Source organism: Musa acuminata, chromosome BXJ3-10 (genome assembly GCF_036884655.1).
Source record: "Musa acuminata AAA Group cultivar baxijiao chromosome BXJ3-10, Cavendish_Baxijiao_AAA, whole genome shotgun sequence".
Taxonomy (NCBI): Eukaryota; Viridiplantae; Streptophyta; class Magnoliopsida; order Zingiberales; family Musaceae; genus Musa; species Musa acuminata.
Window position 1 is genome coordinate 20,436,176 of NC_088358.1, and position 24,708 is coordinate 20,460,883.

The following is a 24,708-nucleotide window of genomic DNA, read 5'->3' on the forward strand; positions in this document are numbered from 1 at the left end:
GGCGGAACACCGTTGCGGGGTTTCGCTCTGCTGTTTCCGTTGACAGTTTGCCGTCTCCCATTTACCTCAATAATTAATTATCTATAACATTTCGATTTTTATATATATTTTTTTTAAAATTATATTAATTTTTTTATACTTAAAATTATATATTTATATTAATATTGTTAAAAAAAACATTCTTACTCCATTCTTTCTAATGAAAAGTTCATCATGTTGCTTTACTATTCTTACCACTTGATCGAGATGGTTCCTTATAGCTTTGCAGAGAACTGTTCCTGTCCCTGTGGTGCCAAATGAACAAGTTGGCAGCGACATTAAGGTACCATTCAGCAATAACTATTTGTTCACCAAGAATTCTACTCTTTCATCTTTTGAGGCCAATAGGGATTAAGAAGATAGTAAAAGTCACAGCTTCTCGTCTCCCCTATTCCCTATTCTGTGAAGGGAGATTTCCTTCCTTGTGATACAAAGGCATGAGATGGTAGGAGATTTATTGCTGTCTGCATGAATGGCCTGCTCTCATAGTCTGAATGGAGTTACAGGGAAGGACAAGGAAAGAGTAGATCGAATTGCTCACTGCTATATATATATATATATACTTATTAACCATAATATATATATATATATATATATACTTAATATACTTATTAACCATAATATATATATGGTTAATATACTTATACTTATTAACCATAATATATATATATATATATATATACTTATTAACCATAATATACTTATGGTTAATAAGTATAGACTTAATATACTTATTAACCATAATATATATATATATATATTATGGTTAATAAGTATATTAAGTCTTTAAGTTGACTGATTAAAGGAATCGATATTTTATAATCTTTTTGTAAATTATACAATGATAAAATATTTGAAGAAGAGTGTATTTCTTACGAAAAATACATTTGAATATTTTAAATTGAGCGTGGCAACATTTATTGCTTATATGTTGTTAAGTATGCATATGAGAGATCCGACTCACATGAGATATCCACTCGTAATCCCGACTAGGAAAATTGAGCTTTCAGCTTATCATTGTAAGGACACATTTTTAGTGTAATTAGATAATTTCTTTGGGGTCAAAGAGTTAATTTTGATGTAGATAATCCAGTTAATTTAATTGGAATACCTAATATTTCAATCTGTTTTTTAGCTTCGAATCCAAAAACATAGGACCATAATAGACCAAAAAGAAAAAAGAAAGAAAAATTTCTTCTTTATCTAAAAAAAATTCCAGATAAGAATGCCATGGTATTTCCTATATCAAGTTAAAAACATAGTATAAATCATGCATGTTGATATCAGAGATGTGGATTTTTTGGTGAGCACTGTTCTTCATGGGATGCATTTTGATAAGTTGTTCATTTGCAGCATGCTGTCTCAACAAATCCAAAAGAACATCATATCTACATTCTTTGGCCAAACTGTGCAGAGTGAATTGATTCTATGAGGAAAAAATATACAAGAAATTGGCAACTTCTCTTCAGCCAAAATTTTTCTCTTCAGCCAAACTTTTACCAGATTGGAACTATATGAGCAAATCAGAATGCATATTTAGATTAGTGCAAATGCTTTTGTTATTAGCTATATATATATATATATATATGTATATATATATATATGTATATGTATATACATATATGTATATGTATATATGTATATGTATATGTATATATATATGTAGAGTAATCATTGACAGTCAGCAATGGAAACTAGAATAAGAAAAACTATTCAGATCACCTAAACATCATGTGATGATTTATGTTGATTGAATGATTTCTAGTACATGTGACTGACAATTAGATACATACTGAGAACACCTCATGAACCAAAAATCTATTGACTTCAAGTGATTTTAGTACAATATGTAACAGCTCTTTCTGTGTAAACAGGTGTCTTTTGTTGTGTGGAGAAGAAGACATACATAAAATTAATCCACCTTAGCTAGGGAGAATCTTATATTGGGATATCCAAAGTTTGCTCCCCATGCACATCAAGTTTAGAGAAGTCAACTGGTCCTCCATCAGCTGGTGTGGATGATGACAAGAAGACCATCAACCTGTAACAATGCCTGCTGCCCACTTGCTGCTGTCTTCCATCAGCTGACATGGATGAAAGAACAATGCCAACAAACTGTGCAGGTCCAATGCCAGCTAACTCTCTTCACCATCTCAACAGCTGAGGTAGAAAGTTGACAAGGCATGGCCATGTTGAACACACAACATCAACTCTGTTCAAAGAGTGGTAGCCATAGGCTACCTTCTTTTTCCTTTTCTTTTGGATAAATTCTGGTCTATCTCGATTAACACAAGAAAACAAATATCGAGAAAATTAAGTTTAAAGAAGGTATATAATTCAAAGAAAATTTAAAGTTTAGTCTCATGTTCTTGCGTCGTAAATAATATCTTACCGTCAAAGATTTATCCCTCCCTCCAAGACATCTTTTGGGATTCAAAATCGATAATTCCTCATGAATTCAAATGACAACTGATCTTATGATATCTACGATGAAATCTAAATTATCTCAATATTTAGTCTCATATCGATCAAATATTATACCAGAGTCAAGAGTCGTCTCTATCCTTAGAGAATTTTTTTTTTAGTACATCAAAAAAGATGACACCCTAAAAACTTTGCTATGTTCATCTCAAAATAGATAATTTCTTATATATAATTGGCCCATATGAAAAAGATAAATGATGATCTGTAAGGAAAAGAAAAACTTACAGGGATATATATATAATCTGTATCTCAATCTATATATATATATATATATATATGTGTGTGTACTTTTAAGCTGTTGTAGGAGGACAACTCTGACAAGCACAACACACAAAAGACATGCGCATTTCCATGGAACAGCTAAGCACATGAAGAGAGCAGAAGAGACCGGCAACATCACGCACTGTGAAAGCCTTTGACAGAGGTTGAGCACAAGACAACTCATCGATGTTCCTCAGAGAAAGAAAAGGATCGATGCTGTTCCACCACACCTCAGATGATTGATGCAAGGCAACTTTGCATGGCTGTGAAGGAAGAACGTGATTGCCGAGTCATCCCAAACATTGAGGTATCGCAACCTGAATTATACTCCGTGAGACGTTAATTTGCAGAGAGGCCAAACTTCTTCTTCTTCTTAGACCTGCAAATATCACACGAGCACTCACTCCCCCTTAGTATGTCTCAGCGAGAGGGAGAGGCATAGACTTGGCCTCCTCACGCTAAGTTTGCCACATGGAATAAAGAAGGCTGGAGAAGATCCTCCTCCCACCCATTCCAAAGATTTCAAGGCTTTTTATATTGAGAGAGAGAGAGAGAGATTCGATGCACGCAGCCACCATTATGGTAATGCCAAGATCATGATCATGCCATCATCACCTTATCAAACAAACTCAACCATGCAAAGGTGTGCGAGAGGAATAAATACTTGAAATGGATTGAAAGGCAAAACAATCCTCATAGATTCCTTAATAAATTCTTAAATTAACAAACAATTTCTCAAAAATATTAGGATTATTTACCCAAAAAAAACCCTCGATTTTTATGCTCATCTATTCAGAATTTTATTTTTATAATTGGATAAATATATCATTAATCTTTTCGATTTATTATACGATTTAGTGTTAAATCTAATCGGTTTGATTTGTTCCTTCTTTTACTTTCATCTATCTTTTCGTCTTTCTTTCATCATTACCTCTTTTCTCTTCACTGAGAAGAGCGACACATAATTGACGTTTCTAGTGAACCATTTCATTAATCCGAATCAATTTAATTTTTTTATAAAAAATAATTAAAATAGAGGGTAAATTTTAGGATTTTAAAATTTAAAATATACGCTCGGGTAATTATTCTTTTCTTGATAAATTATTCTAATAATCATGCTTAATTATTCATGAGTGAAAAATATTTTAATTTATATCATTCTGAATATCTCCACATATGTACCTCAAAATATCATTCTTGCATAAAATAAAAAAATTGCTAATATTATCCATATATCCTCAAAAAAGCAGGAAGAAATTTTAAATAAATCCATAAATTATTTTAAAGAAAAAAAAAAAAAAAAACAGGTAGCCTGCCAATGGAATTTTGGGAATACGCGGACTCGTTCGGACGCCACCCACTCGGTTACCCGAGCGTCCACGGCACATTAGCCACAACCTCGGAGCGGGCCCCAGCGCGACCCGGTCGCCGAACCCTCGTCCCTGACCGGAGTGACGAAGACGCCACGTCACTTCCACCTCACGCGGGACCCACCTCCGATTCCCCCCACCCTTGAGACCAACGGGGCGGGGCGTCACGCGTCGTCACGGGGTTGTGTTTTGGGAAGAGGGCGTTGGGCTGTCACTCGCGTACCCGAGAAAGGGACGTTCGACCGTCGGATCTCCCCGCCGAGCCATCTCGCCCGTACAAAACCCGCATCGGCCTTTCGGACTCACGTTGGCTCGCCAAGAAATGCCACCACAAGCTCACAATAATTACGATTCCGGCCCCCCACCCTCCCCCCGCGCCAGTCCAAAAACCCGCAAGCTCGGTCTCGGATTCTTTGTCGGGTATGGATTCTCAACTCATATTCCGATCCGACATCTTATCGGATCCCCACTCGACCGTGATGCCATCCTTGTCGTGCCCTCTATTGGCCAACCCAAGAAGAAGACATGCGTAGGTTTTTTAGCATGGAGTTGGTGGCGATGATGTGGACAACATAACATAACTACGAAGCGGTAGACATGACATGAACCTACCCAAGTAGATGAGGCAGCAGCTGAGACCTCGGAGCTTCCACTGCTGCCATGGGAGCCACGAACAGGGAGAGACCCTCCGAGCATGGCTTCTCTGTGGTCGGTGGGTCCCCGCTGCAGGGCTGGTGGGATGCTGCACCAGTCGAGAAAGCTCGGTGGGCGTCAGATGGGAAGAAGACAAAGCCATGCATGGATGCTTGCCGTGCTGTGTTTTACCGAGTGAAAAGTTTGTCGCCCGTAAGAAAGTTGCTGATGATTGCGAGACAAAGCTTACATTAAATATTGGTTGATGATGGTGAACGGAGGGCAGCAAGATTGATGGTGAGGACAAAGGCCTAAACCTAAACCCCATGGATCGGGTCCTCCCTTTGCTCCTTCTGCAATAGCTCCCTGGATTCCAGCTTTCCGAGATTTTACCGATGGCTATCGCCTGTGCTCATTGATGGCAAAGTGGAAATAACGCAAAAAGGAGGCTGAAAAGGAGGAAGAGAGGAAAGTTTCCATTTTGATGGGGTGCATGAATTGAGGCCTCACGGCTCACACCCTTCTCCTTCATCCAATTCCCACCCCCAATCCCAGCCTCTGTTATTGCTTCTTGCCCTATTTGACCTCCGCTCCTCATTTATATTCTCCCTTCTTCCAGCCTTCATCCCCGCCCCCCCCTCTCTCTCTCTGTCGCTATTCCGTCCAAAGTTTTCATCTTTGTATCTGTTTCATCCAAAGTTTACATCTTGGCCTCTCCCTGCACCGTGGTGTTCGCTTTTCGACCCTCTCCGGGTTCTTTGGCCGTCCCCCGCAAGTTCTCCGACAAGCTTTGGTCGTCTTGGTATGCTTTGACTTGTTGCGGGGTGGTAGAGGTTTGCTTCGAGACCATGACGGTGGAGGAGAGGAAGGGGAGCAGAGACCAGTTCCCGGTGGGCATGCGTGTTCTTGCGGTGGATGATGATCCCATCTGTCTCAAGTTGTTGGAGGCCCTGCTCGTCCGTTGCCAGTACAATGGTCTGTGCCAAATTTTGGATTTTTGCTCCTTGATTTCAGTTTTTTTTTCCCCTTCATTCAATCAAGTTGGAAACTGGAAAAGCAAATATGTTGTCTTTTTTGAGATTTGCTCTTTTATTTCTGTCATTTAACCGCATTTTAGTGGCTTTTTCTTTGAGCAAGGCATCTCATGTTACTTTTTGATGCCTTTTTTTCCCCCTCCTTGATTGATTATTTGCATTGCCTAGAAGAATAATTGAGTCATCATTTCTTCCTCTGAGAACATGATCTTGAACTTAGCAACTGTGGCTGTTGGTTTGTCTGTGTTCTTCAGTTACGACCACTGATAAAGCAATCACGGCACTGAAGCTGTTAAGAGAGAACAAAGACAAATTTGATCTGGTTATCAGCGACGTTCACATGCCGGATATGGATGGCTTCAAGCTCTTAGAGCTCATAGGCCTCGAGATGGACCTGCCGGTTATTAGTAAGTCTCCGAAACCTCTTCACTCATTTGTCACGACCAATTTTTCATTGTCAAGCAATTTCTTTTCATAACTAGATTTGTTGCTTTGAAATTAAAGAACAAAAAAGTTCTCATCAACGGGAATCCGAGTTGTTTGGTTCGCGTGTCTTGTACATGTGTTATTGGACAAAATTCTCTCTGTCGAATCAGATTTAGAATAATGATTGATGAGTCACTGATGATATGCTGGTGAATGAACCGAGCTTATGATGCAGTGTTGTCTGCAAATGGTGAAACCCAAACTGTGATGAAGGGAATCACTCATGGTGCTTGTGACTACCTGCTGAAGCCTGTGCGGATCGAGGAGCTGAGGAACATATGGCAGCATGTCATCAGGAGGAGGAAGTTTGAAAGAAGATGCGACAACTATCCCGACAGTAGGGAAGATGGTCAAAAGGCTCATATTGGAAGTTCTGAAGATGGTCAGGGGGTCGCTGATCATAATGGACAAAGTAACAAGAAGAGGAAGGATCAGATTGAATTCGATGAAGACGATAGTGAAGACAACATGCAAGAGAACGAAGACCCATCTACCCAGAAGAAGCCTAGGGTTGTTTGGACTGTTGAGCTGCACAGGAAATTTGTTGCTGCTGTCAACCAACTGGGCATCGACAGTAAGTATCATCGTAGTTCCTGAGTTTCCTTTTCCCCAGTAGAGGTGAAGACAAGGAAAGCATTCATCTCCAAAAATGCTTTGTTGATTTTTTTTCTTGACTTGATAATTACTGAAACAAAAATTTTCTGCTTGTTCCTTCTGATCCAGAGGCTGTGCCTAAGAAAATACTTGATCTTATGAATGTTGAAAAGCTGACAAGGGAGAATGTTGCAAGCCATCTACAGGCAAGTTTCTCGCTTTAAATCTTTACAAATTAGACTATGATACAAGTGTTATGAAGTCATGATCATGTAAAAGTTCACCTATACTAAGTTTTACTCCTGATTTAGTCCATCATGAACTCTTTATGATCCAAGGTCTCTGAGAGCAGGAGATGGCCGTACCTATGCTTTTTACAACCTGGTCCAATTATCTCTTAGATAGTTTGCCTTAAATGACTTAAATAGTTATGAATTACAATTTTAACTTACTTTACTCTGCAATCAAGCTCATGGTCAGACTACTGATCAATAAAGTCACACCTCCACAAAGCTGTTCCTTTTTCTTTGGTAAAGCTGGCAGCTAACTCTTCCATTTTTATGCTTCCAGAAGTACAGACTCTATCTGAAAAGGCTCAGTGCAGTGGCAGGCCACCAAGCTAGCTTGGTTGCAGCTGTTGGAGGTAGAAACCCTTCCTATCTTCATATGTCTTCTTTAAGTGGTCTCAGAAATTACTCTACGCTGGGTGGATCAAGACAACTGCCGACCCTCGGATCTCTTCAACTGAATGGGCTCGGTAGAATAAATGGTCCATCGACACTTGGAATGCATGGCCTGCTGCCTTCTCAGACAGTTCAGCTTGTTGGTTTGCACAAAAATGCAAGCAATCCATGTGACGATATAGGGAAGATCCAAAGGATCGCTTTACCTGGAAATCATCAAGTGAATTTGCATCAGGGGATGCCCAGGAATTCAGAGTTAGAGCAATTTCAACAACCTTTGTTAATGCAGGAATCAAAAGACCATTTGCCTGCGAGCTTATATGGCAGTGGGCTTGCATCTGGTGCTTGCAGTGGTTCTTTTCCTAATGTTCCTGACAACGCTCTGTTACTGCAAGAAAATAAGCAGCGCAATCAACCTGGAGGATTAGGCAAACCTTCATCAGTTAGAATGTCTTCCTCAAGCTCAGAGCTTTATAAGATTGATCTTCCAGATGTTTCACAGTTTCCTAATATCACTGATAGATGCAATGACTCATGGCAGGGTGCTGTTGGATCAACCGACTATTCTGCCAATACACTGCATATCTCTCTTAGTCATAATGATTTTTCTCCTGGTAATATTGGAGGAAAATTTTCTTCAATGAATTCACATGCAGCCACCAAAGCTCTTGATGAATCTCCAAGAGTTGCAGCTGGTAGTGGTGGACAAAACCGAGTTCGTCCACTTAATGAGAACACAATAGCTATGCCTGCAGGTGTTAACAAGGATCCCAAGTTCTCAAACTTCAATGTAATAGGCAACTCTGGACAGAAATGGGATTATACCTTTAATTCAAATGTCATTTCAAGTACTTCATCAAATTCTTTGTTGCCCAATCTTCGGATTACTGATGCAGCTACTCAGTGTCAGACACCAGGAAGTGTCTTTTCCAACAAAAGGTTGGATGTTGATGCAATAGGCCAAGTACATTTTGGTCCTCCGCTGGTCACACAGAATTGCATCATTGATAAGTCAACTGGTGATAGTCAGCTGAACTTTAGGAGTGAATATGCACCGGAGATGGCGAGTCTGCAGAGTGGTCTAAATTCTGACGGTTGCAGTTTCGATGATCTTGTGAATGCTATGATTAAGACAGTATGGCTCTTTCCCCTTTCTCCTTTCAGTCAATCTTTTATGTTACTCTTTGTTCATCTTTCTGATATTGCTACTACAACAGTTAGATTAATTAGGTGAAAGGATCTTTATGGTCAGGTCAAGCCCTAGAATATCTCAACTCTATAAAAAAGAATAGCAAACTGATGCTGAAGCACCCTCTTTATAACAATTTCTAATCTTGTGGTTATGAAATTTGGGTTCTGTCGTTTTGCATGCCTACTCTTATGATGTAAACTATATCTAAAGTATTCTTAATCCTAAAATTTGCTCATTGGAATTTGGCAGTAATGACATTGAGAAGTCCTGTGCTATCTCTATTGCCTGTTCACAATGTTTCTCTCCGTTTTCTATCTTATTCCTTTCGTATTCATATTTTTAAACCTAGAGAACTAGCTTTCAATAAAAGTTGCCCTATTCTTTGCTTTGTTTGTGATACTGATCGATTGATATCTGTGACCAAAAGGTGGATGTTGCTCATTATTCTTTGGGTTAAATGACCATGTTGGCACACCTCTTCCATGGCTTTGTCATTCCGCTACCCATTCTCGTGATAGATTTTCAATAATATGTGGTCACTGTGTGGTTACTTTCAAGGACATTGAGACAAAGGCGATTATTACTATGAACAATATGATATCTGAATAATTAGATATTCAAAATTGGAATATGGTGTGGGATGATAGGTCAATATTATTGAAGTCTGATTTCCAGATGGATCTGTGTTCTTTATCAAAAAGGGTACCGGCATCACTAGGGTCAATTCTGATGTCAAAGCCAGACCATGATACTGAATTGTGTTAAGGCCTGTAAATTGCTTATTCTGTATCTACCAGAATACTAAACATTGCAAATGAGGCAAATGCTGCTCTACCTTCCTAAATTAAGGTTTGTTGAGAAAAACAGCTGCAGATACATCCTGACCAATTTCTCATACTGCAGTACCTGCTGCACCTCACGATTGGGGGATTAAAATATAAGCTTTGTTGACATAGAAACTTAGTCATGTTCTGCGATTTTGATTCTTAATAACATTGTTCCGGTTGTAAGTATCTTGATTGAACAGTTGTTGCTACTGGGTGCTACCATGTTTTTCTTCTTATGCATCAAACTTTATGATAAAAGAAAACGAGCGACTCTGTAGACATGGTATGACTATGCTCTTCACGTTGTTCGTCAACACCAATTTCATCGTTATCTTTTTCCTTTGAAACCTTTTTTATGTTTGACTTATGGATAACTACGGATTGTGTAGCGCATTGTATCCATGTTATTTTCAGTGTTAAGATCCTCCCGCTTGTCTAATTTCGTTGTTATGTCGACTGTCAGGAGCATGAGGAGGTTGCTTTCACCGACATGGACTTGGGGTGTGATGCCTACTCTTTAGGCACTTGCATGTGAAAATTTGGGCAAACTGCCTTCATCGGTCGGACTCAAAATTAGCATTATAATGCTTTTCGCCCTCGACCTTGTTTGTTTTTGCTAGAATGATGAACAAGAGTGTAGACTAGGAATGGTGGAATGGGTGATTTATCATGTAGAATTTTGCACTATACAAAGCTTTATTCTGGCTTTGGCTTCATGATGCTTTGAAGTCTCATCTGTTTGAGCTGATTGATCCCCATTGTGGCCTATCCAATGGGCATGAAATCAAAGTACAGGCACCGAGTACTGAAGACCTCCCTCCCTGCTGCAGGTATGCGTTCATGGCAGATGAACATGTTTGGGATTGTGCTCTTCACTCTCATCACTTGCGTTTTTCATCATCTGGCTTGACCAATGCTGATCGTAGCATTGACTATCTTTTGTCTTGAATTGGTATACTCGGATTCAAATTCTAATTTTTAATAGAAAAATTCAAAGAAAAAGAGGTTTTGATGTTTTGGTTTTAATTGCTCATCTGTCAATATCCATAAAAGTAATTATTTTAGAAATTTAAATGTATCGCTAAATTGTACTAACATTGAATATAATATAATAGAATATCGGTATTGCTTAATCATTTTGTAGTAATTTGTTGACTTATATCCATTTTCCTCGTTAGTATTGATAGGAACATGGTGGTGGTCAATCACCATGCGATAATTATCATCATGTGAAGATTGACGTAAAAGAAAGTTTTAATCATCCTCTATGGATTTACTCTCGTAGATAAAAAAAGGAAGATCGTTAAGGTCTATCTTCCTCTTGTTCACCCTAATACTCGAATACTTTTTCACCCTAATACTCTTGGGTTTGGATCACATCGAAGACAGACGACGATTACTCCTAACAAATAATATAGTTCAAGAGATTGAGTATAATATTAATAAAAGATTTAATAATAAATTTTAATTCCTAAGAAAACTACTTTAAAAATCAAACCTAATATGACATATCTCCATTATTTAATATTTCATGTGTCATTTGCCGGTGATCGGCCTCTGGAAAGTATTTTGACTGTCGGCGTTCTCAACTATTCGATATCCAAATTTCACACGACAATCTCAAATCTTGACCGTTGACCATAGACCAAGCCGCACGTGGTTTGACTCGGTTTCTTTTGTCGTATCTATGTCAAATAAGAGTGACGATTCCATGTTCGAACACAGGAATCGGTCTCATTTGCTGCTTAATCTTTATCTTTTTCTGTGTATGGATGTATAAGATTGAGCTTAAATTCGGTTGATCTGGAACTCGAATCTTTGATTATCGACTCGACAACATCAATCTCAGAATCAAACTTCTTCTCCTGCTAACAAAAGATTCCTATTTACAGGAACAAGGGCTGTTACTTGGGAGGAGATGACCGGAGCATCCTGCCGGAGATGGCAGCGGCCAGAGCAGCCTTGAAGCCCGGATCGTTCGTCAGCGTCGCAGCCATTTGCTCCACCAGTCCCGCATGCAGATCCGGCGACTCGGCCTCCTGCGGTCGCCTCGTCGACGGTGCGGGAGATTGGCTGGTGACCGAGCTGCTGCGGCCCGACGCTTGTTGAGCTCGAGGATGAGGAGCCCGGCCATGGTTGTGCTCGCCCTCGTAGGTGGCAACCAACAACGACGGGTCCTCTGCGCTTCGTTGGACCTGCGAGACAATAGATAGCAAGAAGCTGGATCAGTTCGTGGGTTCCGTGGATGAAGGAGCTGTTGCTCGATCGGTGGTTCGGTTACCTTCTTCTTGACAGGGCAAGCTGGAGCAAAAGAGCATCTGAAGTACGCTCTCGGGCACGGGTTATCTCTGGTAATCTTCTGGCCATATTTCCTCCACTGATACCCATCTTTCACGATCTGAGAACAGCACAGAGATCTGTAAATAACTCGTGATTTGGGCAGGAATCGAAGGAAAAGATCGTGGTGAACTCACGAGGCTCGAATCGGACGGATCAGTGCGAACGTGCAGCTTCGAAACTTTGGGCTTACTCTCTTCCTTGACTCGCTTGAACGAATCCTCACTCGACGTGCTCTCCGCCTCGTTCCTGATGCAGTTCGTGCCCAGACTAGCGGCGGCGGCGGCGGGGGGGGCGGGGGCGGGGGAGAAGGAATCGAGGGTGTGTCTATTCCTCTTCGTCCCGGGCGAGACGGACGCGCCCTCGGACGAGGCCTTGGATATCAGATCAGCCATCTGGTTGCGGAGGGTGCCGTAGCTCGCCGCCATGGCCGCGAGCTTCTCCTTGAGCCGCTTGTTCTCCTGGGTCACGCGGTCCAGCTCGGCCTCCAGCGCCCTCACCTGGTCCAAGACAGTCGACATCAGATCTCTACGCACCACATACCGTAATCGTGGCCGAGGTCGCAAGCTCACCTCTTTCCCGTCGTCTTCTTCGACGGAGAGCTTGCCGTCGCCGACGTGGAGACCGAGATCGAGGGAAGGAGCATTGAGCCATGCGGCCAGGTCCATGCTCAGCTTAAAGGCCGCTGCGAGGAGGAATAGGCGTATGAGGGGAAGGGGAGGAGTCGAGACCGGAGGCTATGTAAAGAGGGAGGAAGGAGAAGCACACGGTCAGAGACCGGAGGGAGTTGGGAATGTCGGCCGCCGTCAGGGGAAGTCAAGGGCAGGGGCGATCGAGTCAAGGTGGCATGCAGCCCTCAAAAGTTGACATTTTGGGAGACTTGTTGACCTCCCCGACCGGGTGGGTGTTTCCTATGTAGTGCTGCGTGACAGGGCCGTTGGGTTTGGAAGCCAATCGTATTCCCAATTGAAAGCTGGACACTTAGGGGGGTCCGTTTCGGCCTTCTTGTGCAACTTGTCGGGCCCACAAAGAGACAGCGTTGGGTGGTCCATCGGAGTCCCTCATCGACCAGATAATGATGACACGTAGATTATTATTGTTGTTTCCACAAAAATGCACCAACACTTCGCGTCACGCGGAGGCATTCGGTGGGTCCGTGTGACCGATCGTCACACGTGTTACACGAAATGTGAGTCAAGAAAGATAACGTAGTCGGTGTAGGACTGTCACGTGCTGCTTCGCTTGTTTTCCCTCGTTCCTTTATTATTGTTATTAATATATACTTTTGTGGGTGGCGGTGGAACACTGGACAAAGTCAAGGAGAAGTTGGGGGAAAAAGAGACACGTGGTGAAGGTCAGCAGCCGGTCAAAATTAAGGACATGTGGATTAGGGCACGTGCGGATTGATGGTTTCTCGGAAATGAGGGGGGTGGCAAAGGAGAGATTTGGATTCTTTCCCACTTTAGGATTGTCTAATGTTTTTGCCTTTTGGTTTTTTGGGAAAAAAAGAGAGAAAATATTATTATTGCATGAATTAGGAGTTTTTCCTCACATAATTTGAATTATTATTTCAATAATATCTTTCACTTGTGTTAAGGGGTATAAGTATTTGAGTTTTAAAATTTTAAATGTTTTAATATCAAATTTGATCATAAAGTTGATGCGTTAATGTTGATCTAACCTAATTTATTTTTTCGAACTTGAAATCTTAAATCGATCTTCCTGAGAGAGTTTACTAAAAAATTTATGAGATAGTTTAAAATGAATATAAAATAAATTCACGAATCAACTATCATATTTGGGAATATAAGCGATATTATTGGTCATATAAATCAACTATAACCAGTTGACATGGCTTGTAATTGATCAGGACGATTGATAGAAATTAGATTTGGACCATAATATATGTATGCTATGCTGAATGTCAAATTTTGACATAGTTTGAACATAAGAGACTTCTTTCTTCCTTTTTGTCTCACGAGGAAAACGTGTTTCGCTAAAAATGAGTGTGTTCATGGAATAAGTTATTTTTGATCGAATCATCAACAGATGTAACTTTTGATTGATTGATTCATTCATTCATTCACTATAAAAGAGGATGAAATATATATATATATATATAATTATATCTATTTATAATCTATTCAAAATAACATTTTGAGTATCCAATATAATGTTTGAGAAATACAAAAAATGTTTTTATAGAAAAATCGTTTTTTAGTAATGTAAAGGAAAGAAAAAAGCATAAATACGGTAATATTCATAACGGAGAAGCGAAGCGCGGACGTCCACCAAACCCTAATCGGAGTTCTAATAATGGATCTCGATCGAGCTCCTTCCGTGGCGTCCTCGCCACTGCTGTTCCTTGTCATCCTCCTTCCGGTCGCCGCCTGGGATGAGGCCACCGCGTCCGATTTTGATCATGTCTACCGTCGCCCCCCCTTCGCCAGCTCCCGGGTCTCCGGTCCAGCAGGAGGAGGAAGAACCGGATCCACCGCCAGGCAACCATGTTAAGCAACTGGCTGATGCTATTTCCAAGGTTTCAACTGAATCTGATTCCGTTGATATTAGCCTGGTTCATCATCATCACCGGGTTCGCAGGAGAAGGTATTCCCTTTTTCTGGAGACGCCTTCGTTAGTGAATGAAGGTGTCTGTCTTGATACCGTATATGAGGGATCGGATCCGGTTGGACTAGTCAACGCTACCAAATTGGTCTCTGACCGCCGGAGAAATGGGGTGGCATTCATCCGGTACAAGCTCCCGCTAGTTTTGTTGATCACAAGTATGATGTGCCGGCGAACATAGCAGAGAAAATGATGGTGATTCGGACGGCGAACAACGCTTCCTCAGAATCTTGGCAACCCACGAGGAACAGCTGAAGGTAGTCACTATTTGTTGGAGGAGGTGGATAATTTGGGCCTCTGGATGCTGAAGATAAGGAGTCTCAGGATCTCATCATTGCTGACCCTCCAAATCCCTTGAAGGGTGCTTTGTATAGGCAAGAAAGAAGCTCCATTGCTGAAAGCTGAAAAGGGTGTGCCAGTGACCTTAATTCAAGCTGGGCATGATGCAAAATTTTGCAATCACAACATTGTGGAACATTACCAAGGCTATCTACACTGGTGGACGACAGAGTTACTATGGTTGTGTGAATAACACACACCAGATCAAGTTTACTACCAGTCTTTGTTCGAGCAGAAAACAGGTTGGCAATGTCAGATGGTTGATTGTGGTCTTTCGGACGTAACAGCATTCTCTTGATCGATCAACTGGTTTCCGTTTTCTGGATCTTATCTGAAGGTCTGCTATCTATTGCAACTCTACCTGAGAAGTGGATATCTTGCAATCAGATTGGGGAGTGGAATGGCAAAACAATGTTGCATATGTTGGTTGGATAGTGACAATGGGAGACTTGACGAGTGTGCACTGAACTTTTGAAAATTTGACCTTTGTGAGATTTATACAAGAAAATGGACTCATAACGTTTGGGTTTACTCGTCCATTGGCACCTTCATGTGGAATGGCAAAACAATGTTGCATATGTTGGTTGGATAGTGACAATGGGAGACTTGATGAGTGTGCACTGAACTTTTGAAAATTTGACCTTTGTGAGATTTATACAAGAAAATGGAATCATAACGTTTGGGTTTACTCGTCCATTGGCACCTTCATGCAGCAGAAAGAATATTATCAATCCAGCTACTTCTCTAAGAGTTATCTGGATGATGGTTGCCCAATTGTTAGAAGATGATTTAAGAGGAGTATGCATTCTGTCACAAGCAATAGGCCTGTTCTGGGCTGTGCATGGCTTAATGACGTTTGTGGCTCAGGAGATTTTGCTACCTGGGGGAATTTTGGCTGCAAGGTACTTGAGGCATGTAAAGGGTGATGGCTAGTACCAATTACATGTCTACTTACAGTACTCTGAAATAGCTATTATTTGGTGTTTCTTTTGCAGCTGCTGAAATTCGTGGTTTTTATTCAAGTTTAGTGCATCTGAAATTTGGTGTAACTGCCATACTCTTGGCATGTGCACAGCCAATAAATGCATACGTACAAGCCAAAAGACCAGATGAAGGAGAGATATCTTCAATACAGATAATTTGGGAGTCTTTTTGTGTTATTGTAGGAAGGTCTGCTATCATAGCTGCAGTTGCTGTGCTTATTAGTGGAATGAAGCATTTTGGACATAGGTATGGCACTGAGAATGTTCGAGGACTAACTTTGTCATTAACAAACTTTTTGGTTACATACTTGGAATACATGGAGGCTAAGCGAAGAAGAATAGGTAGGAGCTCTTTTAAAGGCAATTGTTTGCTGTGAAGCACTGACGAAGATGACCTGGTGGATCAGTTGCATTCGGAAAGGACAGTTACTGAAAAGGTCTCAGCCATCTGGAATAATGGTACTGCAGCTTGAATCTCTTAGCAGATAAGGTACAATTTTTTATACTTCAAAGCAAAGTCAAATACTTCTGCTTTGGGTTTCTTTTTCATGTATAGAGAAGATGAAGCCATAATGATTGACTTTGTCTGAGAAGATTATTTCAACGTAAAAACATGTTTGGTTACAGCTTATGAAGCAGGTTAGAAATGATTTAATTTTGTCTTTATTGGTGTTATTGTTTGCACAATGAGAAGGGTTCATGTATCCGATGGAGGATGCCAGCACCTGAGCTAATTTCTTTGCACTCAACCGGTTATATGTTTTTCTTTTATCCTGGTTCTCTGCATAGAATTTCTTCAAGCCTATTTGTTTTGCTTATGCATTTCTTGTGATATACAAAAGTTTGAGTACAAATTCTCAATTAAATGCATCATTATTGTAGTTGCAACTTAAGATTTTTTTTTGTTTTTGGTGCGAATAAAATTTAATTATTTTAACATGTTATATTCCAAAGCCAATGTTGCTACATGGGTGAAACAATTTCTAAACACCATGACCGTACCTATTGAGTTTGTTAATGATAAGAACACAGACCGTTCATTTAATCTTTAACTATTTATCATCAATTTTGTACTGTTTAAATTACAGTGGCCCTTTGTTTATCACTGATAGATCACTGTATCTATGGATTGTGGGGGATAGATATGTAGCTACTTTGACTTGGTGCTCAGCATGAGAAACTTAAGCAAAAGCTGTGGCTTTCCTCGTATATATTGCTTAATTAGCAAAGAAACAACAACAATAACCATGTTTATATCTACATTCAAGTTTGCCACTTCATTAATGAAAAACCTAACTTTAGTTATCATTCAGTAGAAAATATCGTTTGATATGCTGATTCATTTAATGCAAGGAGCTTGAATGTCATAATTGATTTTTTTTCTATGTTCGGAGGTTTTATGAGTCAAGTTTGTCTATAGTCAGCTTTCTGTCCAATAACGATGGTGTTCTACACCAATAACAATAACGTGATCATGTTTTATTTTTGGCTATCAAAATGAGAGATAATATTGTTACTTGGTACCTTTGGGTAGGATTTGTTTGTGTGTATATACATCTTGCAATGTTGGGGACCATAACAATACTTGGCAAGCCTTGTGGTCTAAGACCAGTTGGAAGAGAAAAAACATGTACTGTTTGTTGTTCCATTTGAGTGAAGAGCTCTATTATTTGTGGTTTATCTACTTGTAATTCTTGTATTCTTTTTTTATGTGATTGCTTAGAATAACACCTAGCATCATGCATGAGTTCCTTTATATGCTATTAGAAGTTCTTGATTTTGTCTTTTTGGTCTGGTAGCATTATTTCTAAAAAACTGTTAAGGCAAAATGGTTCTACTCCATTCTTGACAGGTTGATACTCCTCTATGGATTTATTATTTGCTTTGCTTGATTATACTCCATTCCATTATCAACAGGTATGCACTTCTTTTCAGGTTGGAAGTATAATAACACACATTTTATTTCTATAGATTTTTTTATTAGTACCAGAAGGTTTTTTTAATAATAATTTCATCTTCCAAAAATGCATAGTCTTATATGGTTATTATGATTGTGACTAAAATATTGATTTTTTTTTTAGTTAATTCAAAACCCTTGAGAAATTTTAAATGTGCTTTGTCGAAAATATGGTATAATTAGAAAACAATATAAGGAATTTCTTTCATAATTTCATTCCTAGGCAGCTACAAGTCTATACATAAGGTTGGCTCCTCTAAGCCCACTCCAACATCACATAGTTTGAGCGAGAAGGAGAGACTCAGCAAGCAACATATGGGAGTCATGCAGAAGAGCAGAGCTTCTCATGCTTTACTGCTCGAAAGGCAACACGCAAAAGGAGTCGACAACTGGTAACAACCTGCGTGAAGCTGTTGACCAGCCTTCCGAGTTCAAGTGCAGGTCAACAACCCAACGGAAAGAGAGTTCTATGCATACCAAATTAAGACAAGAGGGTGAACGATAACAGCTTCGCTTCACCACACTTCAATTGCCAAACTAATCCTCTCCCAAACCTATGCTAATTAAATCCAACCCCTCCTGTTAGTAAAAAGTCACCGTACCTGGTCAAACTCCCAACCTCTAACGTCCGTCACTGCCCGCGTCTAATTGCCTGACTTTTTCGTAACGGCGGCTTCACGCCGTCAAATTTCATGCCGTCAAGTCTAGTCAAAAAGACCAAAAGGGACCCTTTCTCTCCTCTTGAAAACGCCTCTCTCTCTCTCTCTCTCGCTCTCTCTCTCTTCTCCTCCTCCCGTTACCCACACAACACCCCTCCGAGGCTGCGGAGATCGAAACCCTAGGAAGGATCTCGAAGCTTCCATGGCGGAGGAGAAGGCGAGCTTGGCCGGGACGGAGTCGGCCCGGGCGTCGTCGTCCTCCGTTGAGGAGGAACATTCGCTCCCCGATCCTGTGGCCGCGGTGGAAGGGGGTGGCCCTGAGGCGTCTCCGTCTCCGTCTCCGTCCCCGGCCAACGCCGACGGCCGGTCGTTCTCGCAGCTCCTGGCGGGGGCCATGGCCTCGCCGGCGGCGAGCCCCCGTCCTGCGCCGATCGTGACTGTCCCGGTTGTCGCCGTCCCGTGCTTCCTGGCCCCGGCCGCGTTGGTCGAGTCGCAGGGATTCTCGGTAGGTGGCTCTGATCTTTTCATTCTCTTCATCTTACACACTTTTTTTGGGGGGGGGGGGGGGGGGATTTATTCGGGTTTATAGCGGAATTACGTTCCTTTCGGGTATCTTGCTGTGGATTTTGCTGATTCCGCTGCTTTCTTGATTGTAGCTCTTTGCTTAGTTCCCTTTTGTTATTTAGATTGGGACACTGACTACTTTGATACTTTGTTTTACATATTTTTCACCTGCGTTTGTTTTCTAGCTCTTATTTAGGTGAAAAGATCTGATTTTATTGCTGTAGGCTGACAAGAATCTGGGTCTGGTCCAAGAACATAAAAGTTTAAGTTATTTAAATATTACGTTTTGATGGATAGATTCGCAACGTGATAAAGTTCAGTGGAGATGCAAAGGGAAACGTCAGGAGAGGGAATTTTTATATGTTGATTGTAGATCTAGGTATTCTTTTGATAAATGAGTGAAGACATGAATCCTTTGGTAGATCTAAGAAGAGTTGGCGTCACAATTACATCCAGCAACATCAGCAATGTGATATTGACTTTCATGCCATATTTGGACACAAAAATCGAAGAAAAAATTTACCATCTGGAATCTGCCAAATCTTGAGCTTACTGCTTGGTAAGTGCTGGAGCATTTAGTCAAAGTAATTCCCTACAAGGATTCACTTGAATTAAGGCCTGGCTGGCTAGATGATATTTAGTTTAAATGATGAGAAAAATGCAATTAAGAGCCTAGTGCAGGATTATTGACTAGTTGATCAATTTTCCAATTTGCTATTCTCTCACTTTGAACCTTTTCAATGTAATACTGATTAAGATAGACTAATATTTTTAACGTGACATTTTTAAAGTAAAACGATACTAAACAAAGTTAGGCTTTAAGAAAAAGAAGAAAATACAACTTCTAGCAACTTATTTGATTAAAATATACACGAGAGAAATCATTATGCTCAAAGCCAAGAGCTGAGGAGGGTAAGAAGCTCTTAGAAGCATAATAAATGCCACTGCTTCTACGCTTTTTAGTGAGCCAATCAGCTCAATAGGATGTGAACCTTGCTAAGATAGGTTCATTTCATGAATGAGTTCTATGAGTTCCATTTATAATCTTTCTTGTATGGTCTTCCACAATTCTATCATCTGTTCTTAATAGGTTCTCAAGCAGTCAATAAAACTTTGGAGTATTTTTAGCACAAGTTTTACTACAATTTGTCATTGTGTCTATTGATACGTGCTTACCTTGATCTTTTTTTAATGCATCATTGATTATAGGGGCAGTTTGCAATGACCCATCAAGCTGTTTTGGCAACTGTCACAGCTCAGGCACAGATGCAGGCACAAGCTGCATGCCCGTCTTCATCGAATTCAGTGACAAATTCATTTCCGCAGCCTTTGCTGTCTACTGTCAGTCCTATGCCATTGCAACAACTGCCACCACAAACTCCCAAAGTATATTTTTGTTCACCAAAAGGTTAGTTTATTCCTCAATTTTGCCCAAAATCTGAATATGTTTATGGTGTGCAGAAAACACCTGGTGATGTTTACAACTGGCGAAAATATGGGCAGAAGCAAGTGAAGAGCAGTGATAATGCACGAAGCTACTATAGATGCACAGATTCCAATTGTTCAGCTAAGAAAAAAGTTGAGCACTGTCCTGATGGCACTGTTGTGGAAGTAATCTATAGAGGTAAACACAACCATGACCCACCTCAAAAACATAGATACACAAGGGACAGAGGAGCTCAGTCTAGTGGACCCCCTGTAGAGAATGAAAGTTTAGACAATCCGAGCACTGAACCCGATGAATCAGATCCTTCAACATGTAAGGCTGAACAGAACTCTAACAATGAAACTCCTAAACAACAGTTGTACTGCTCAAGCGATTGTGAATTTGATGCTGGGACCAAGAGTGAAGAAGATATTGCCGAGGAACCAGATCCAAAACGAAGGCAAGTAGCTAAGCTGCATTAATGTGTTTCCTTTTTTCTGTTGGCTGTATATCATTTTTTAACTCTATTTTGCAGGCTTAGTGAAAACTCAAAAAGTTCTTCAGCGCCAATTCTTAAAACAATTAGGGAATACATCGTACAGACTGAAATTGATGTAAGACATTTGAGTGATGGCTACAAGTGGCGGAAATATGGACAAAAAATGGTGAAGGGAAATCATAATCCAAGGTATGCACATGTCACCGTAGTCTAGAACTATAATAATATTTGAGGCTCTAGCATAAGAAGGTTACTTATGAACATCTGGAAGTCACAGTCATTATTCCATTTGGATATTCTGTGTCAGTCGCACAACTCTCTAACTCACATCTTAGTTTTCCTTAAAGGTAGATTTTCAGTACTTATCAGACTATCAATTCATCTTATCACGTGAAGTTGTGTCTGGTATGTTATAATAGCAATGAGGCCCTATTAGTCTTCTGTTGGGAGATGATGGTGGCTGGATTGCTATATAGACTGACTGGCCTACAAGTGGTAACTGGGTCTAAGGCATTCTAGACTAGATGATGGTGGCTGGATTGCTATATAGACTGACTGGCCTGCAAGTAGTAACTGGGTCTAAGGCATTCTAGACCTGTAATTAAAGCCACTTAATACAAATTGTTTGGCAAATTAGGGTTGTCTCTTTGTAATGATTAGTGTTCAAGCAATTCCTTGAATTTTCAAGTGGGCTAATATATATGGACATGGTGCATTTCAGGTTGCTCTATATCAGAACCACCCTTAGGTTTGGAATCTAGCCTACAGACAATGATGGATAGGAAATTTCAAACTGTTGAGGATGTAAGGCCTTTGAGTGAAGGAAATTGTGATACCATAACATTCCCACATTGGAAGATTACTAATGATTGAATTGGCTATGAGTAGATGGATCTATTACTAATAACTTCAAACATTCTGTGACATTTGGCTTATTTCATTTAACATGTCATTTAATATGCCATTTAATACATCATTATACTAGTATATCTATCAGCTCATTTCCACAAAAAGGTTCATACGTTAAGATTGTTAATAAGGTTTTTGTAACTAGTGGTCCAATGAAATATTATAAAGAGCAGTTTGTCTTTTAAAATTCATTGGATGAAGACAGAGCATCACTGTTGGAAAGAGCTTCGCTGGACCTAAAAGGCCAAGATGACATGAGATGGAAAGAGATGGTATGTACGCTAAAGCAAAAGACTTCAGATCTGGGTTTGACGTGGGCTTGGTACCTTTGTGGAATGATACAGAACTAATACATCAGGCCATATATCGACCCAATATGCACAACGTCAGTGAAAAAATGATAGGAAAATGAATACTAGCCATGCTAAGCGATATGGTCCTTGATCAGACCGGATAAATATTAGACAGTACGCACCAATTGGACATGTACTTGCAACCTTGTTTAAGTTGACTCATTTTTCATTTTCTTTTGTAGGGTGATGATAGGCTGTAAATTTACAAGAACCGTACTTGAATAGAACCGAACAAACATCATAAACGTAATCACCATGGACTATATGCTTTAGGAACTAGAATGCATATGATAGTGCTACAAATGGTTTGTTTCCAAAAGTTACTAATACTTGAAGCCTTTGAGATGACACTCGTAAAGCCTTATGGATTTGGACATGTAATGGGCATTCAATTACTAATTGGACACAACTAATGCTCCTTTTTGGTATGTAGATTTTTTAAACAGTCATCTAATGATGAGCCAAATTCATGATTGTTAACAGAAGTTGTGGTGAAGGCCAGATCCTAAAATGTTTAAGATCTTGGATTGAACTGCAAATAATTCCTAGTCATCTTGGATTGAACTGCAAATAATCTTTTGAATGAGTGATGTGATTAACAAATATGACTTGTTGGCCAAAATAGACTGTTCAATCCTGTTTCAAGCTTTGCAGCTAGCATCAGGTGTGTAAACAATAGTCAAGCTTGCACTTCATGCTGAGTTGTAACTAGTAGACAATCTTATTCTGGAAGGAGCATGGCATATAGCTTAACTCCATGGATAAATGTCATAAATATATAGACATTAGTAGTTGATGCATTAAATTCTTCTTTTTTTTTGCAGTTTAATGCTACTGTCCAGCTTTAATTCGTTTGAACCATTGCCTTTGATTTATTGCAGAAGCTACTATAGATGCACACACAGTGGGTGCCCCGTTCGTAAGCATGTTGAGAGAGTCTCGCATGATGCAAAAGCTCTTCTTATCACTTATGAGGGTGAGCACAATCATGACCAGCCAACCTCCAAGCCTGCCGGTGATACACCATTAACCACTTCACAAAGTAATGTTGCGGCAGGCATGTCTAGTGAACAACTCAGTACATCCAATTCTTTGTCTGTCGAACAATCCTCAAAGGAATCATGTCAGAATATTGTAGTTGAGGAAGTAGCTGGTGATAAGAAACTTGAACTTGGAGGTAATGGAGCATTGGAATCTGCTCAGGCTCTTCTAAGCATTGGATTCAGTTCATCATCCACGGAGGGCACCGGCAGAAATAATTCCGAGAGCATGAAAAGCCCTATTTTGACTGAAAATAGAGCTGCGGCCTCAGTCCAGAACACTTGATCGACAGGTTCCCTGCAATTTTGGTGCATGTTGTAGTTTACTTGCTTGCATTGCGAGCTCTTCCATTACTGTGTTTGCATCTGTATAGCCTTTGTAGTGGCATCGGTGATGCGACATCACCCCAGGAAAATCATCTTAGGATCGCAGTATCCATCTGGGGAGAGAAGAAACTGATTTCAGCTGTGAAACATGATGATATAATCTCTGCTTAGTGAAATATTTAGCTCCCTGAATAACTGACCCATCAACATCATTTGATTGTTTGTTTGTGAGGTTGCTTGTAGTTGTCTCGGTGAGGAAGGCTTCAAGAAATCTGGCAGATCTGCCCACTTTTGTCACTTCTTTTTTGAGTGCAAAGAATCAAGCATTGATGCATGCTGGCAGATGTTACCTCTTCGAGTGCAAAGAAAAGCATCACCACCACCTTTATGTTGTGGAAGCTACAGAGCGCAGTTATGGCAGCCTCAATCACCGGGAGCAAAGGTAAGAGCACGAGAAGTCTACCTTTTCATGGTGTGTGCGTGTAGTTTCAGCTTCTTTTTGCCTGTGATGGCCATCTCTTCCTGCTATGGTGGACTTGAGCTCTCTTTTGTTTTGCCGTCTTTAAATGGGGGACATGTGGCCCGGAGGTCATATCGCACCTATGCTCTGCACTCATGCTCATGTTGTGTGATTTGTGATCAACTTGGATGTCTATGGATTAAGTAGTTTGATAGAGGGGGGGGTTTGACTTTGAACCGCCTTCGCTTACCTGCATTGTGGTATTGACATCCAATAATGTCATGTTAGGTTTTATTTTGGACTACGTTAGTGTTCACGAGAATTTAAATGAGGAAGATTGTAATATCTTCGATTGCGACAACAATTGAATTGATTTGATGTATAAAGCCTTGATATGTAGAATACAGAAGATATGTAGAATACAGAAGAGGCACATAGCGATGATGAGAAGAGGTACATTATGGCCTGTGCATAAGTAATGGTTACTACTAACCAGTAGCATTTGCTGCAGTTGGCAATTTTGCATGTCTTTGTATCCAAACACAAAGTCAATCAAGTAGGTAATTGTAGAAATAGTCTAAATAAATAATCACCTGGTAACATCATCCATAGACTGTTTCATACTTC

General features: G+C 40.3%; 3 protein-coding genes and 1 pseudogene across 8 annotated transcripts; 3 read left to right on the top strand and 1 right to left on the bottom strand.

Moving 5' to 3' along the window:
* The first annotated feature begins 5,059 nt into the window (after positions 1-5,059).
* Positions 5,060-10,319, top strand: LOC135651499 (two-component response regulator ORR24-like). Of its 2 annotated transcripts, none has more exons than XM_065171582.1 (6): positions 5,060-5,762; positions 6,076-6,228; positions 6,471-6,881; positions 7,031-7,107; positions 7,472-8,719; positions 10,067-10,319. In XM_065171582.1, the coding sequence occupies exons 1-6, from the start codon at positions 5,636-5,638 to the stop codon at positions 10,136-10,138; spliced, it is 2,088 nt and encodes a 695-aa protein (XP_065027654.1). In that variant the 5' UTR covers positions 5,060-5,635; the 3' UTR covers positions 10,139-10,319. The 2 variants fall into 2 exon arrangements, with proteins under 2 accessions (XP_065027654.1, XP_065027655.1); XM_065171583.1 differs by having other exon boundaries at positions 5,062-5,762; positions 6,483-6,881.
* A 1,082-nt stretch (positions 10,320-11,401) lies between these two features.
* Positions 11,402-12,873, bottom strand: LOC135651501 (WRKY transcription factor WRKY71-like). 3 transcript variants are annotated; one of them, XM_065171586.1, is made up of 3 exons: positions 12,513-12,867; positions 12,078-12,440; positions 11,402-12,001 (listed from the first exon to the last, which is right to left on the bottom strand). In XM_065171586.1, the coding sequence occupies exons 1-3, from the start codon at positions 12,606-12,608 to the stop codon at positions 11,585-11,587; spliced, it is 876 nt and encodes a 291-aa protein (XP_065027658.1). In that variant the 5' UTR covers positions 12,609-12,867; the 3' UTR covers positions 11,402-11,584. The 3 variants fall into 3 exon arrangements, with proteins under 3 accessions (XP_065027658.1, XP_065027657.1, XP_065027656.1); XM_065171585.1 differs by having other exon boundaries at positions 11,402-11,798; positions 11,885-12,001; positions 12,078-12,861; XM_065171584.1 differs by having other exon boundaries at positions 12,078-12,873.
* Positions 12,874-15,501: 2,628 nt separating this feature from the next.
* Positions 15,502-16,551, top strand: LOC135651517 (cytochrome b561, DM13 and DOMON domain-containing protein At5g54830-like; annotated as a pseudogene).
* LOC104000138 (probable WRKY transcription factor 4) lies at positions 15,727-23,816 on the top strand. 3 transcript variants are annotated; one of them, XM_018819721.2, is made up of 6 exons: positions 15,727-16,377; positions 17,740-17,804; positions 20,277-20,453; positions 20,529-20,953; positions 21,029-21,181; positions 23,136-23,816. In XM_018819721.2, exons 2-6 carry the CDS (start codon positions 17,754-17,756, stop codon positions 23,578-23,580), a joined length of 1,251 nt encoding a protein of 416 aa, XP_018675266.2. In that variant the 5' UTR covers positions 15,727-16,377; positions 17,740-17,753; the 3' UTR covers positions 23,581-23,816. The 3 variants fall into 3 exon arrangements, with proteins under 3 accessions (XP_018675266.2, XP_065027686.1, XP_009420380.2); XM_065171614.1 differs by lacking the exon at positions 15,727-16,377 and adding an exon at positions 16,463-16,526; XM_009422105.3 differs by lacking the exons at positions 15,727-16,377; positions 17,740-17,804 and adding an exon at positions 18,359-19,008.
* Positions 23,817-24,708: the final 892 nt, after the last annotated feature.

What these genes read in the sequence shown, in the direction of transcription:
- LOC135651499 (XM_065171582.1), top strand. Translation starts at nt 5,636, where the DNA reads ATGACGGTGGAGGAGAGGAAGGGGAGCAGAGACCAGTTCCCGGTGGGC. An exon ending in CGTCCGTTGCCAGTACAATG is followed by an intron (nt 5,763 to 6,075) that starts GTCTGTGCCAAA and finishes TGTGTTCTTCAG; the next exon opens with TTACGACCACTGATAAAGCA. An exon ending in CAACCAACTGGGCATCGACA is followed by an intron (nt 6,882 to 7,030) that starts GTAAGTATCATC and finishes CTTCTGATCCAG; the next exon opens with AGGCTGTGCCTAAGAAAATA.
- LOC135651501 (XM_065171584.1), bottom strand. Translation starts at nt 12,608, where the DNA reads ATGGACCTGGCCGCATGGCTCAATGCTCCTTCCCTCGATCTCGGTCTC. An exon ending in ATCCGTCCGATTCGAGCCTC is followed by an intron (nt 12,002 to 12,077) that starts GTGAGTTCACCA and finishes TGCTGTTCTCAG; the next exon opens with ATCGTGAAAGATGGGTATCA.
- LOC104000138 (XM_009422105.3), top strand. Translation starts at nt 18,706, where the DNA reads ATGGCGGAGGAGAAGGCGAGCTTGGCCGGGACGGAGTCGGCCCGGGCG. An exon ending in TCGAGTCGCAGGGATTCTCG is followed by an intron (nt 19,009 to 20,276) that starts GTAGGTGGCTCT and finishes CATTGATTATAG; the next exon opens with GGGCAGTTTGCAATGACCCA. An exon ending in TGCCACCACAAACTCCCAAA is followed by an intron (nt 20,454 to 20,528) that starts GTATATTTTTGT and finishes TATGGTGTGCAG; the next exon opens with AAAACACCTGGTGATGTTTA.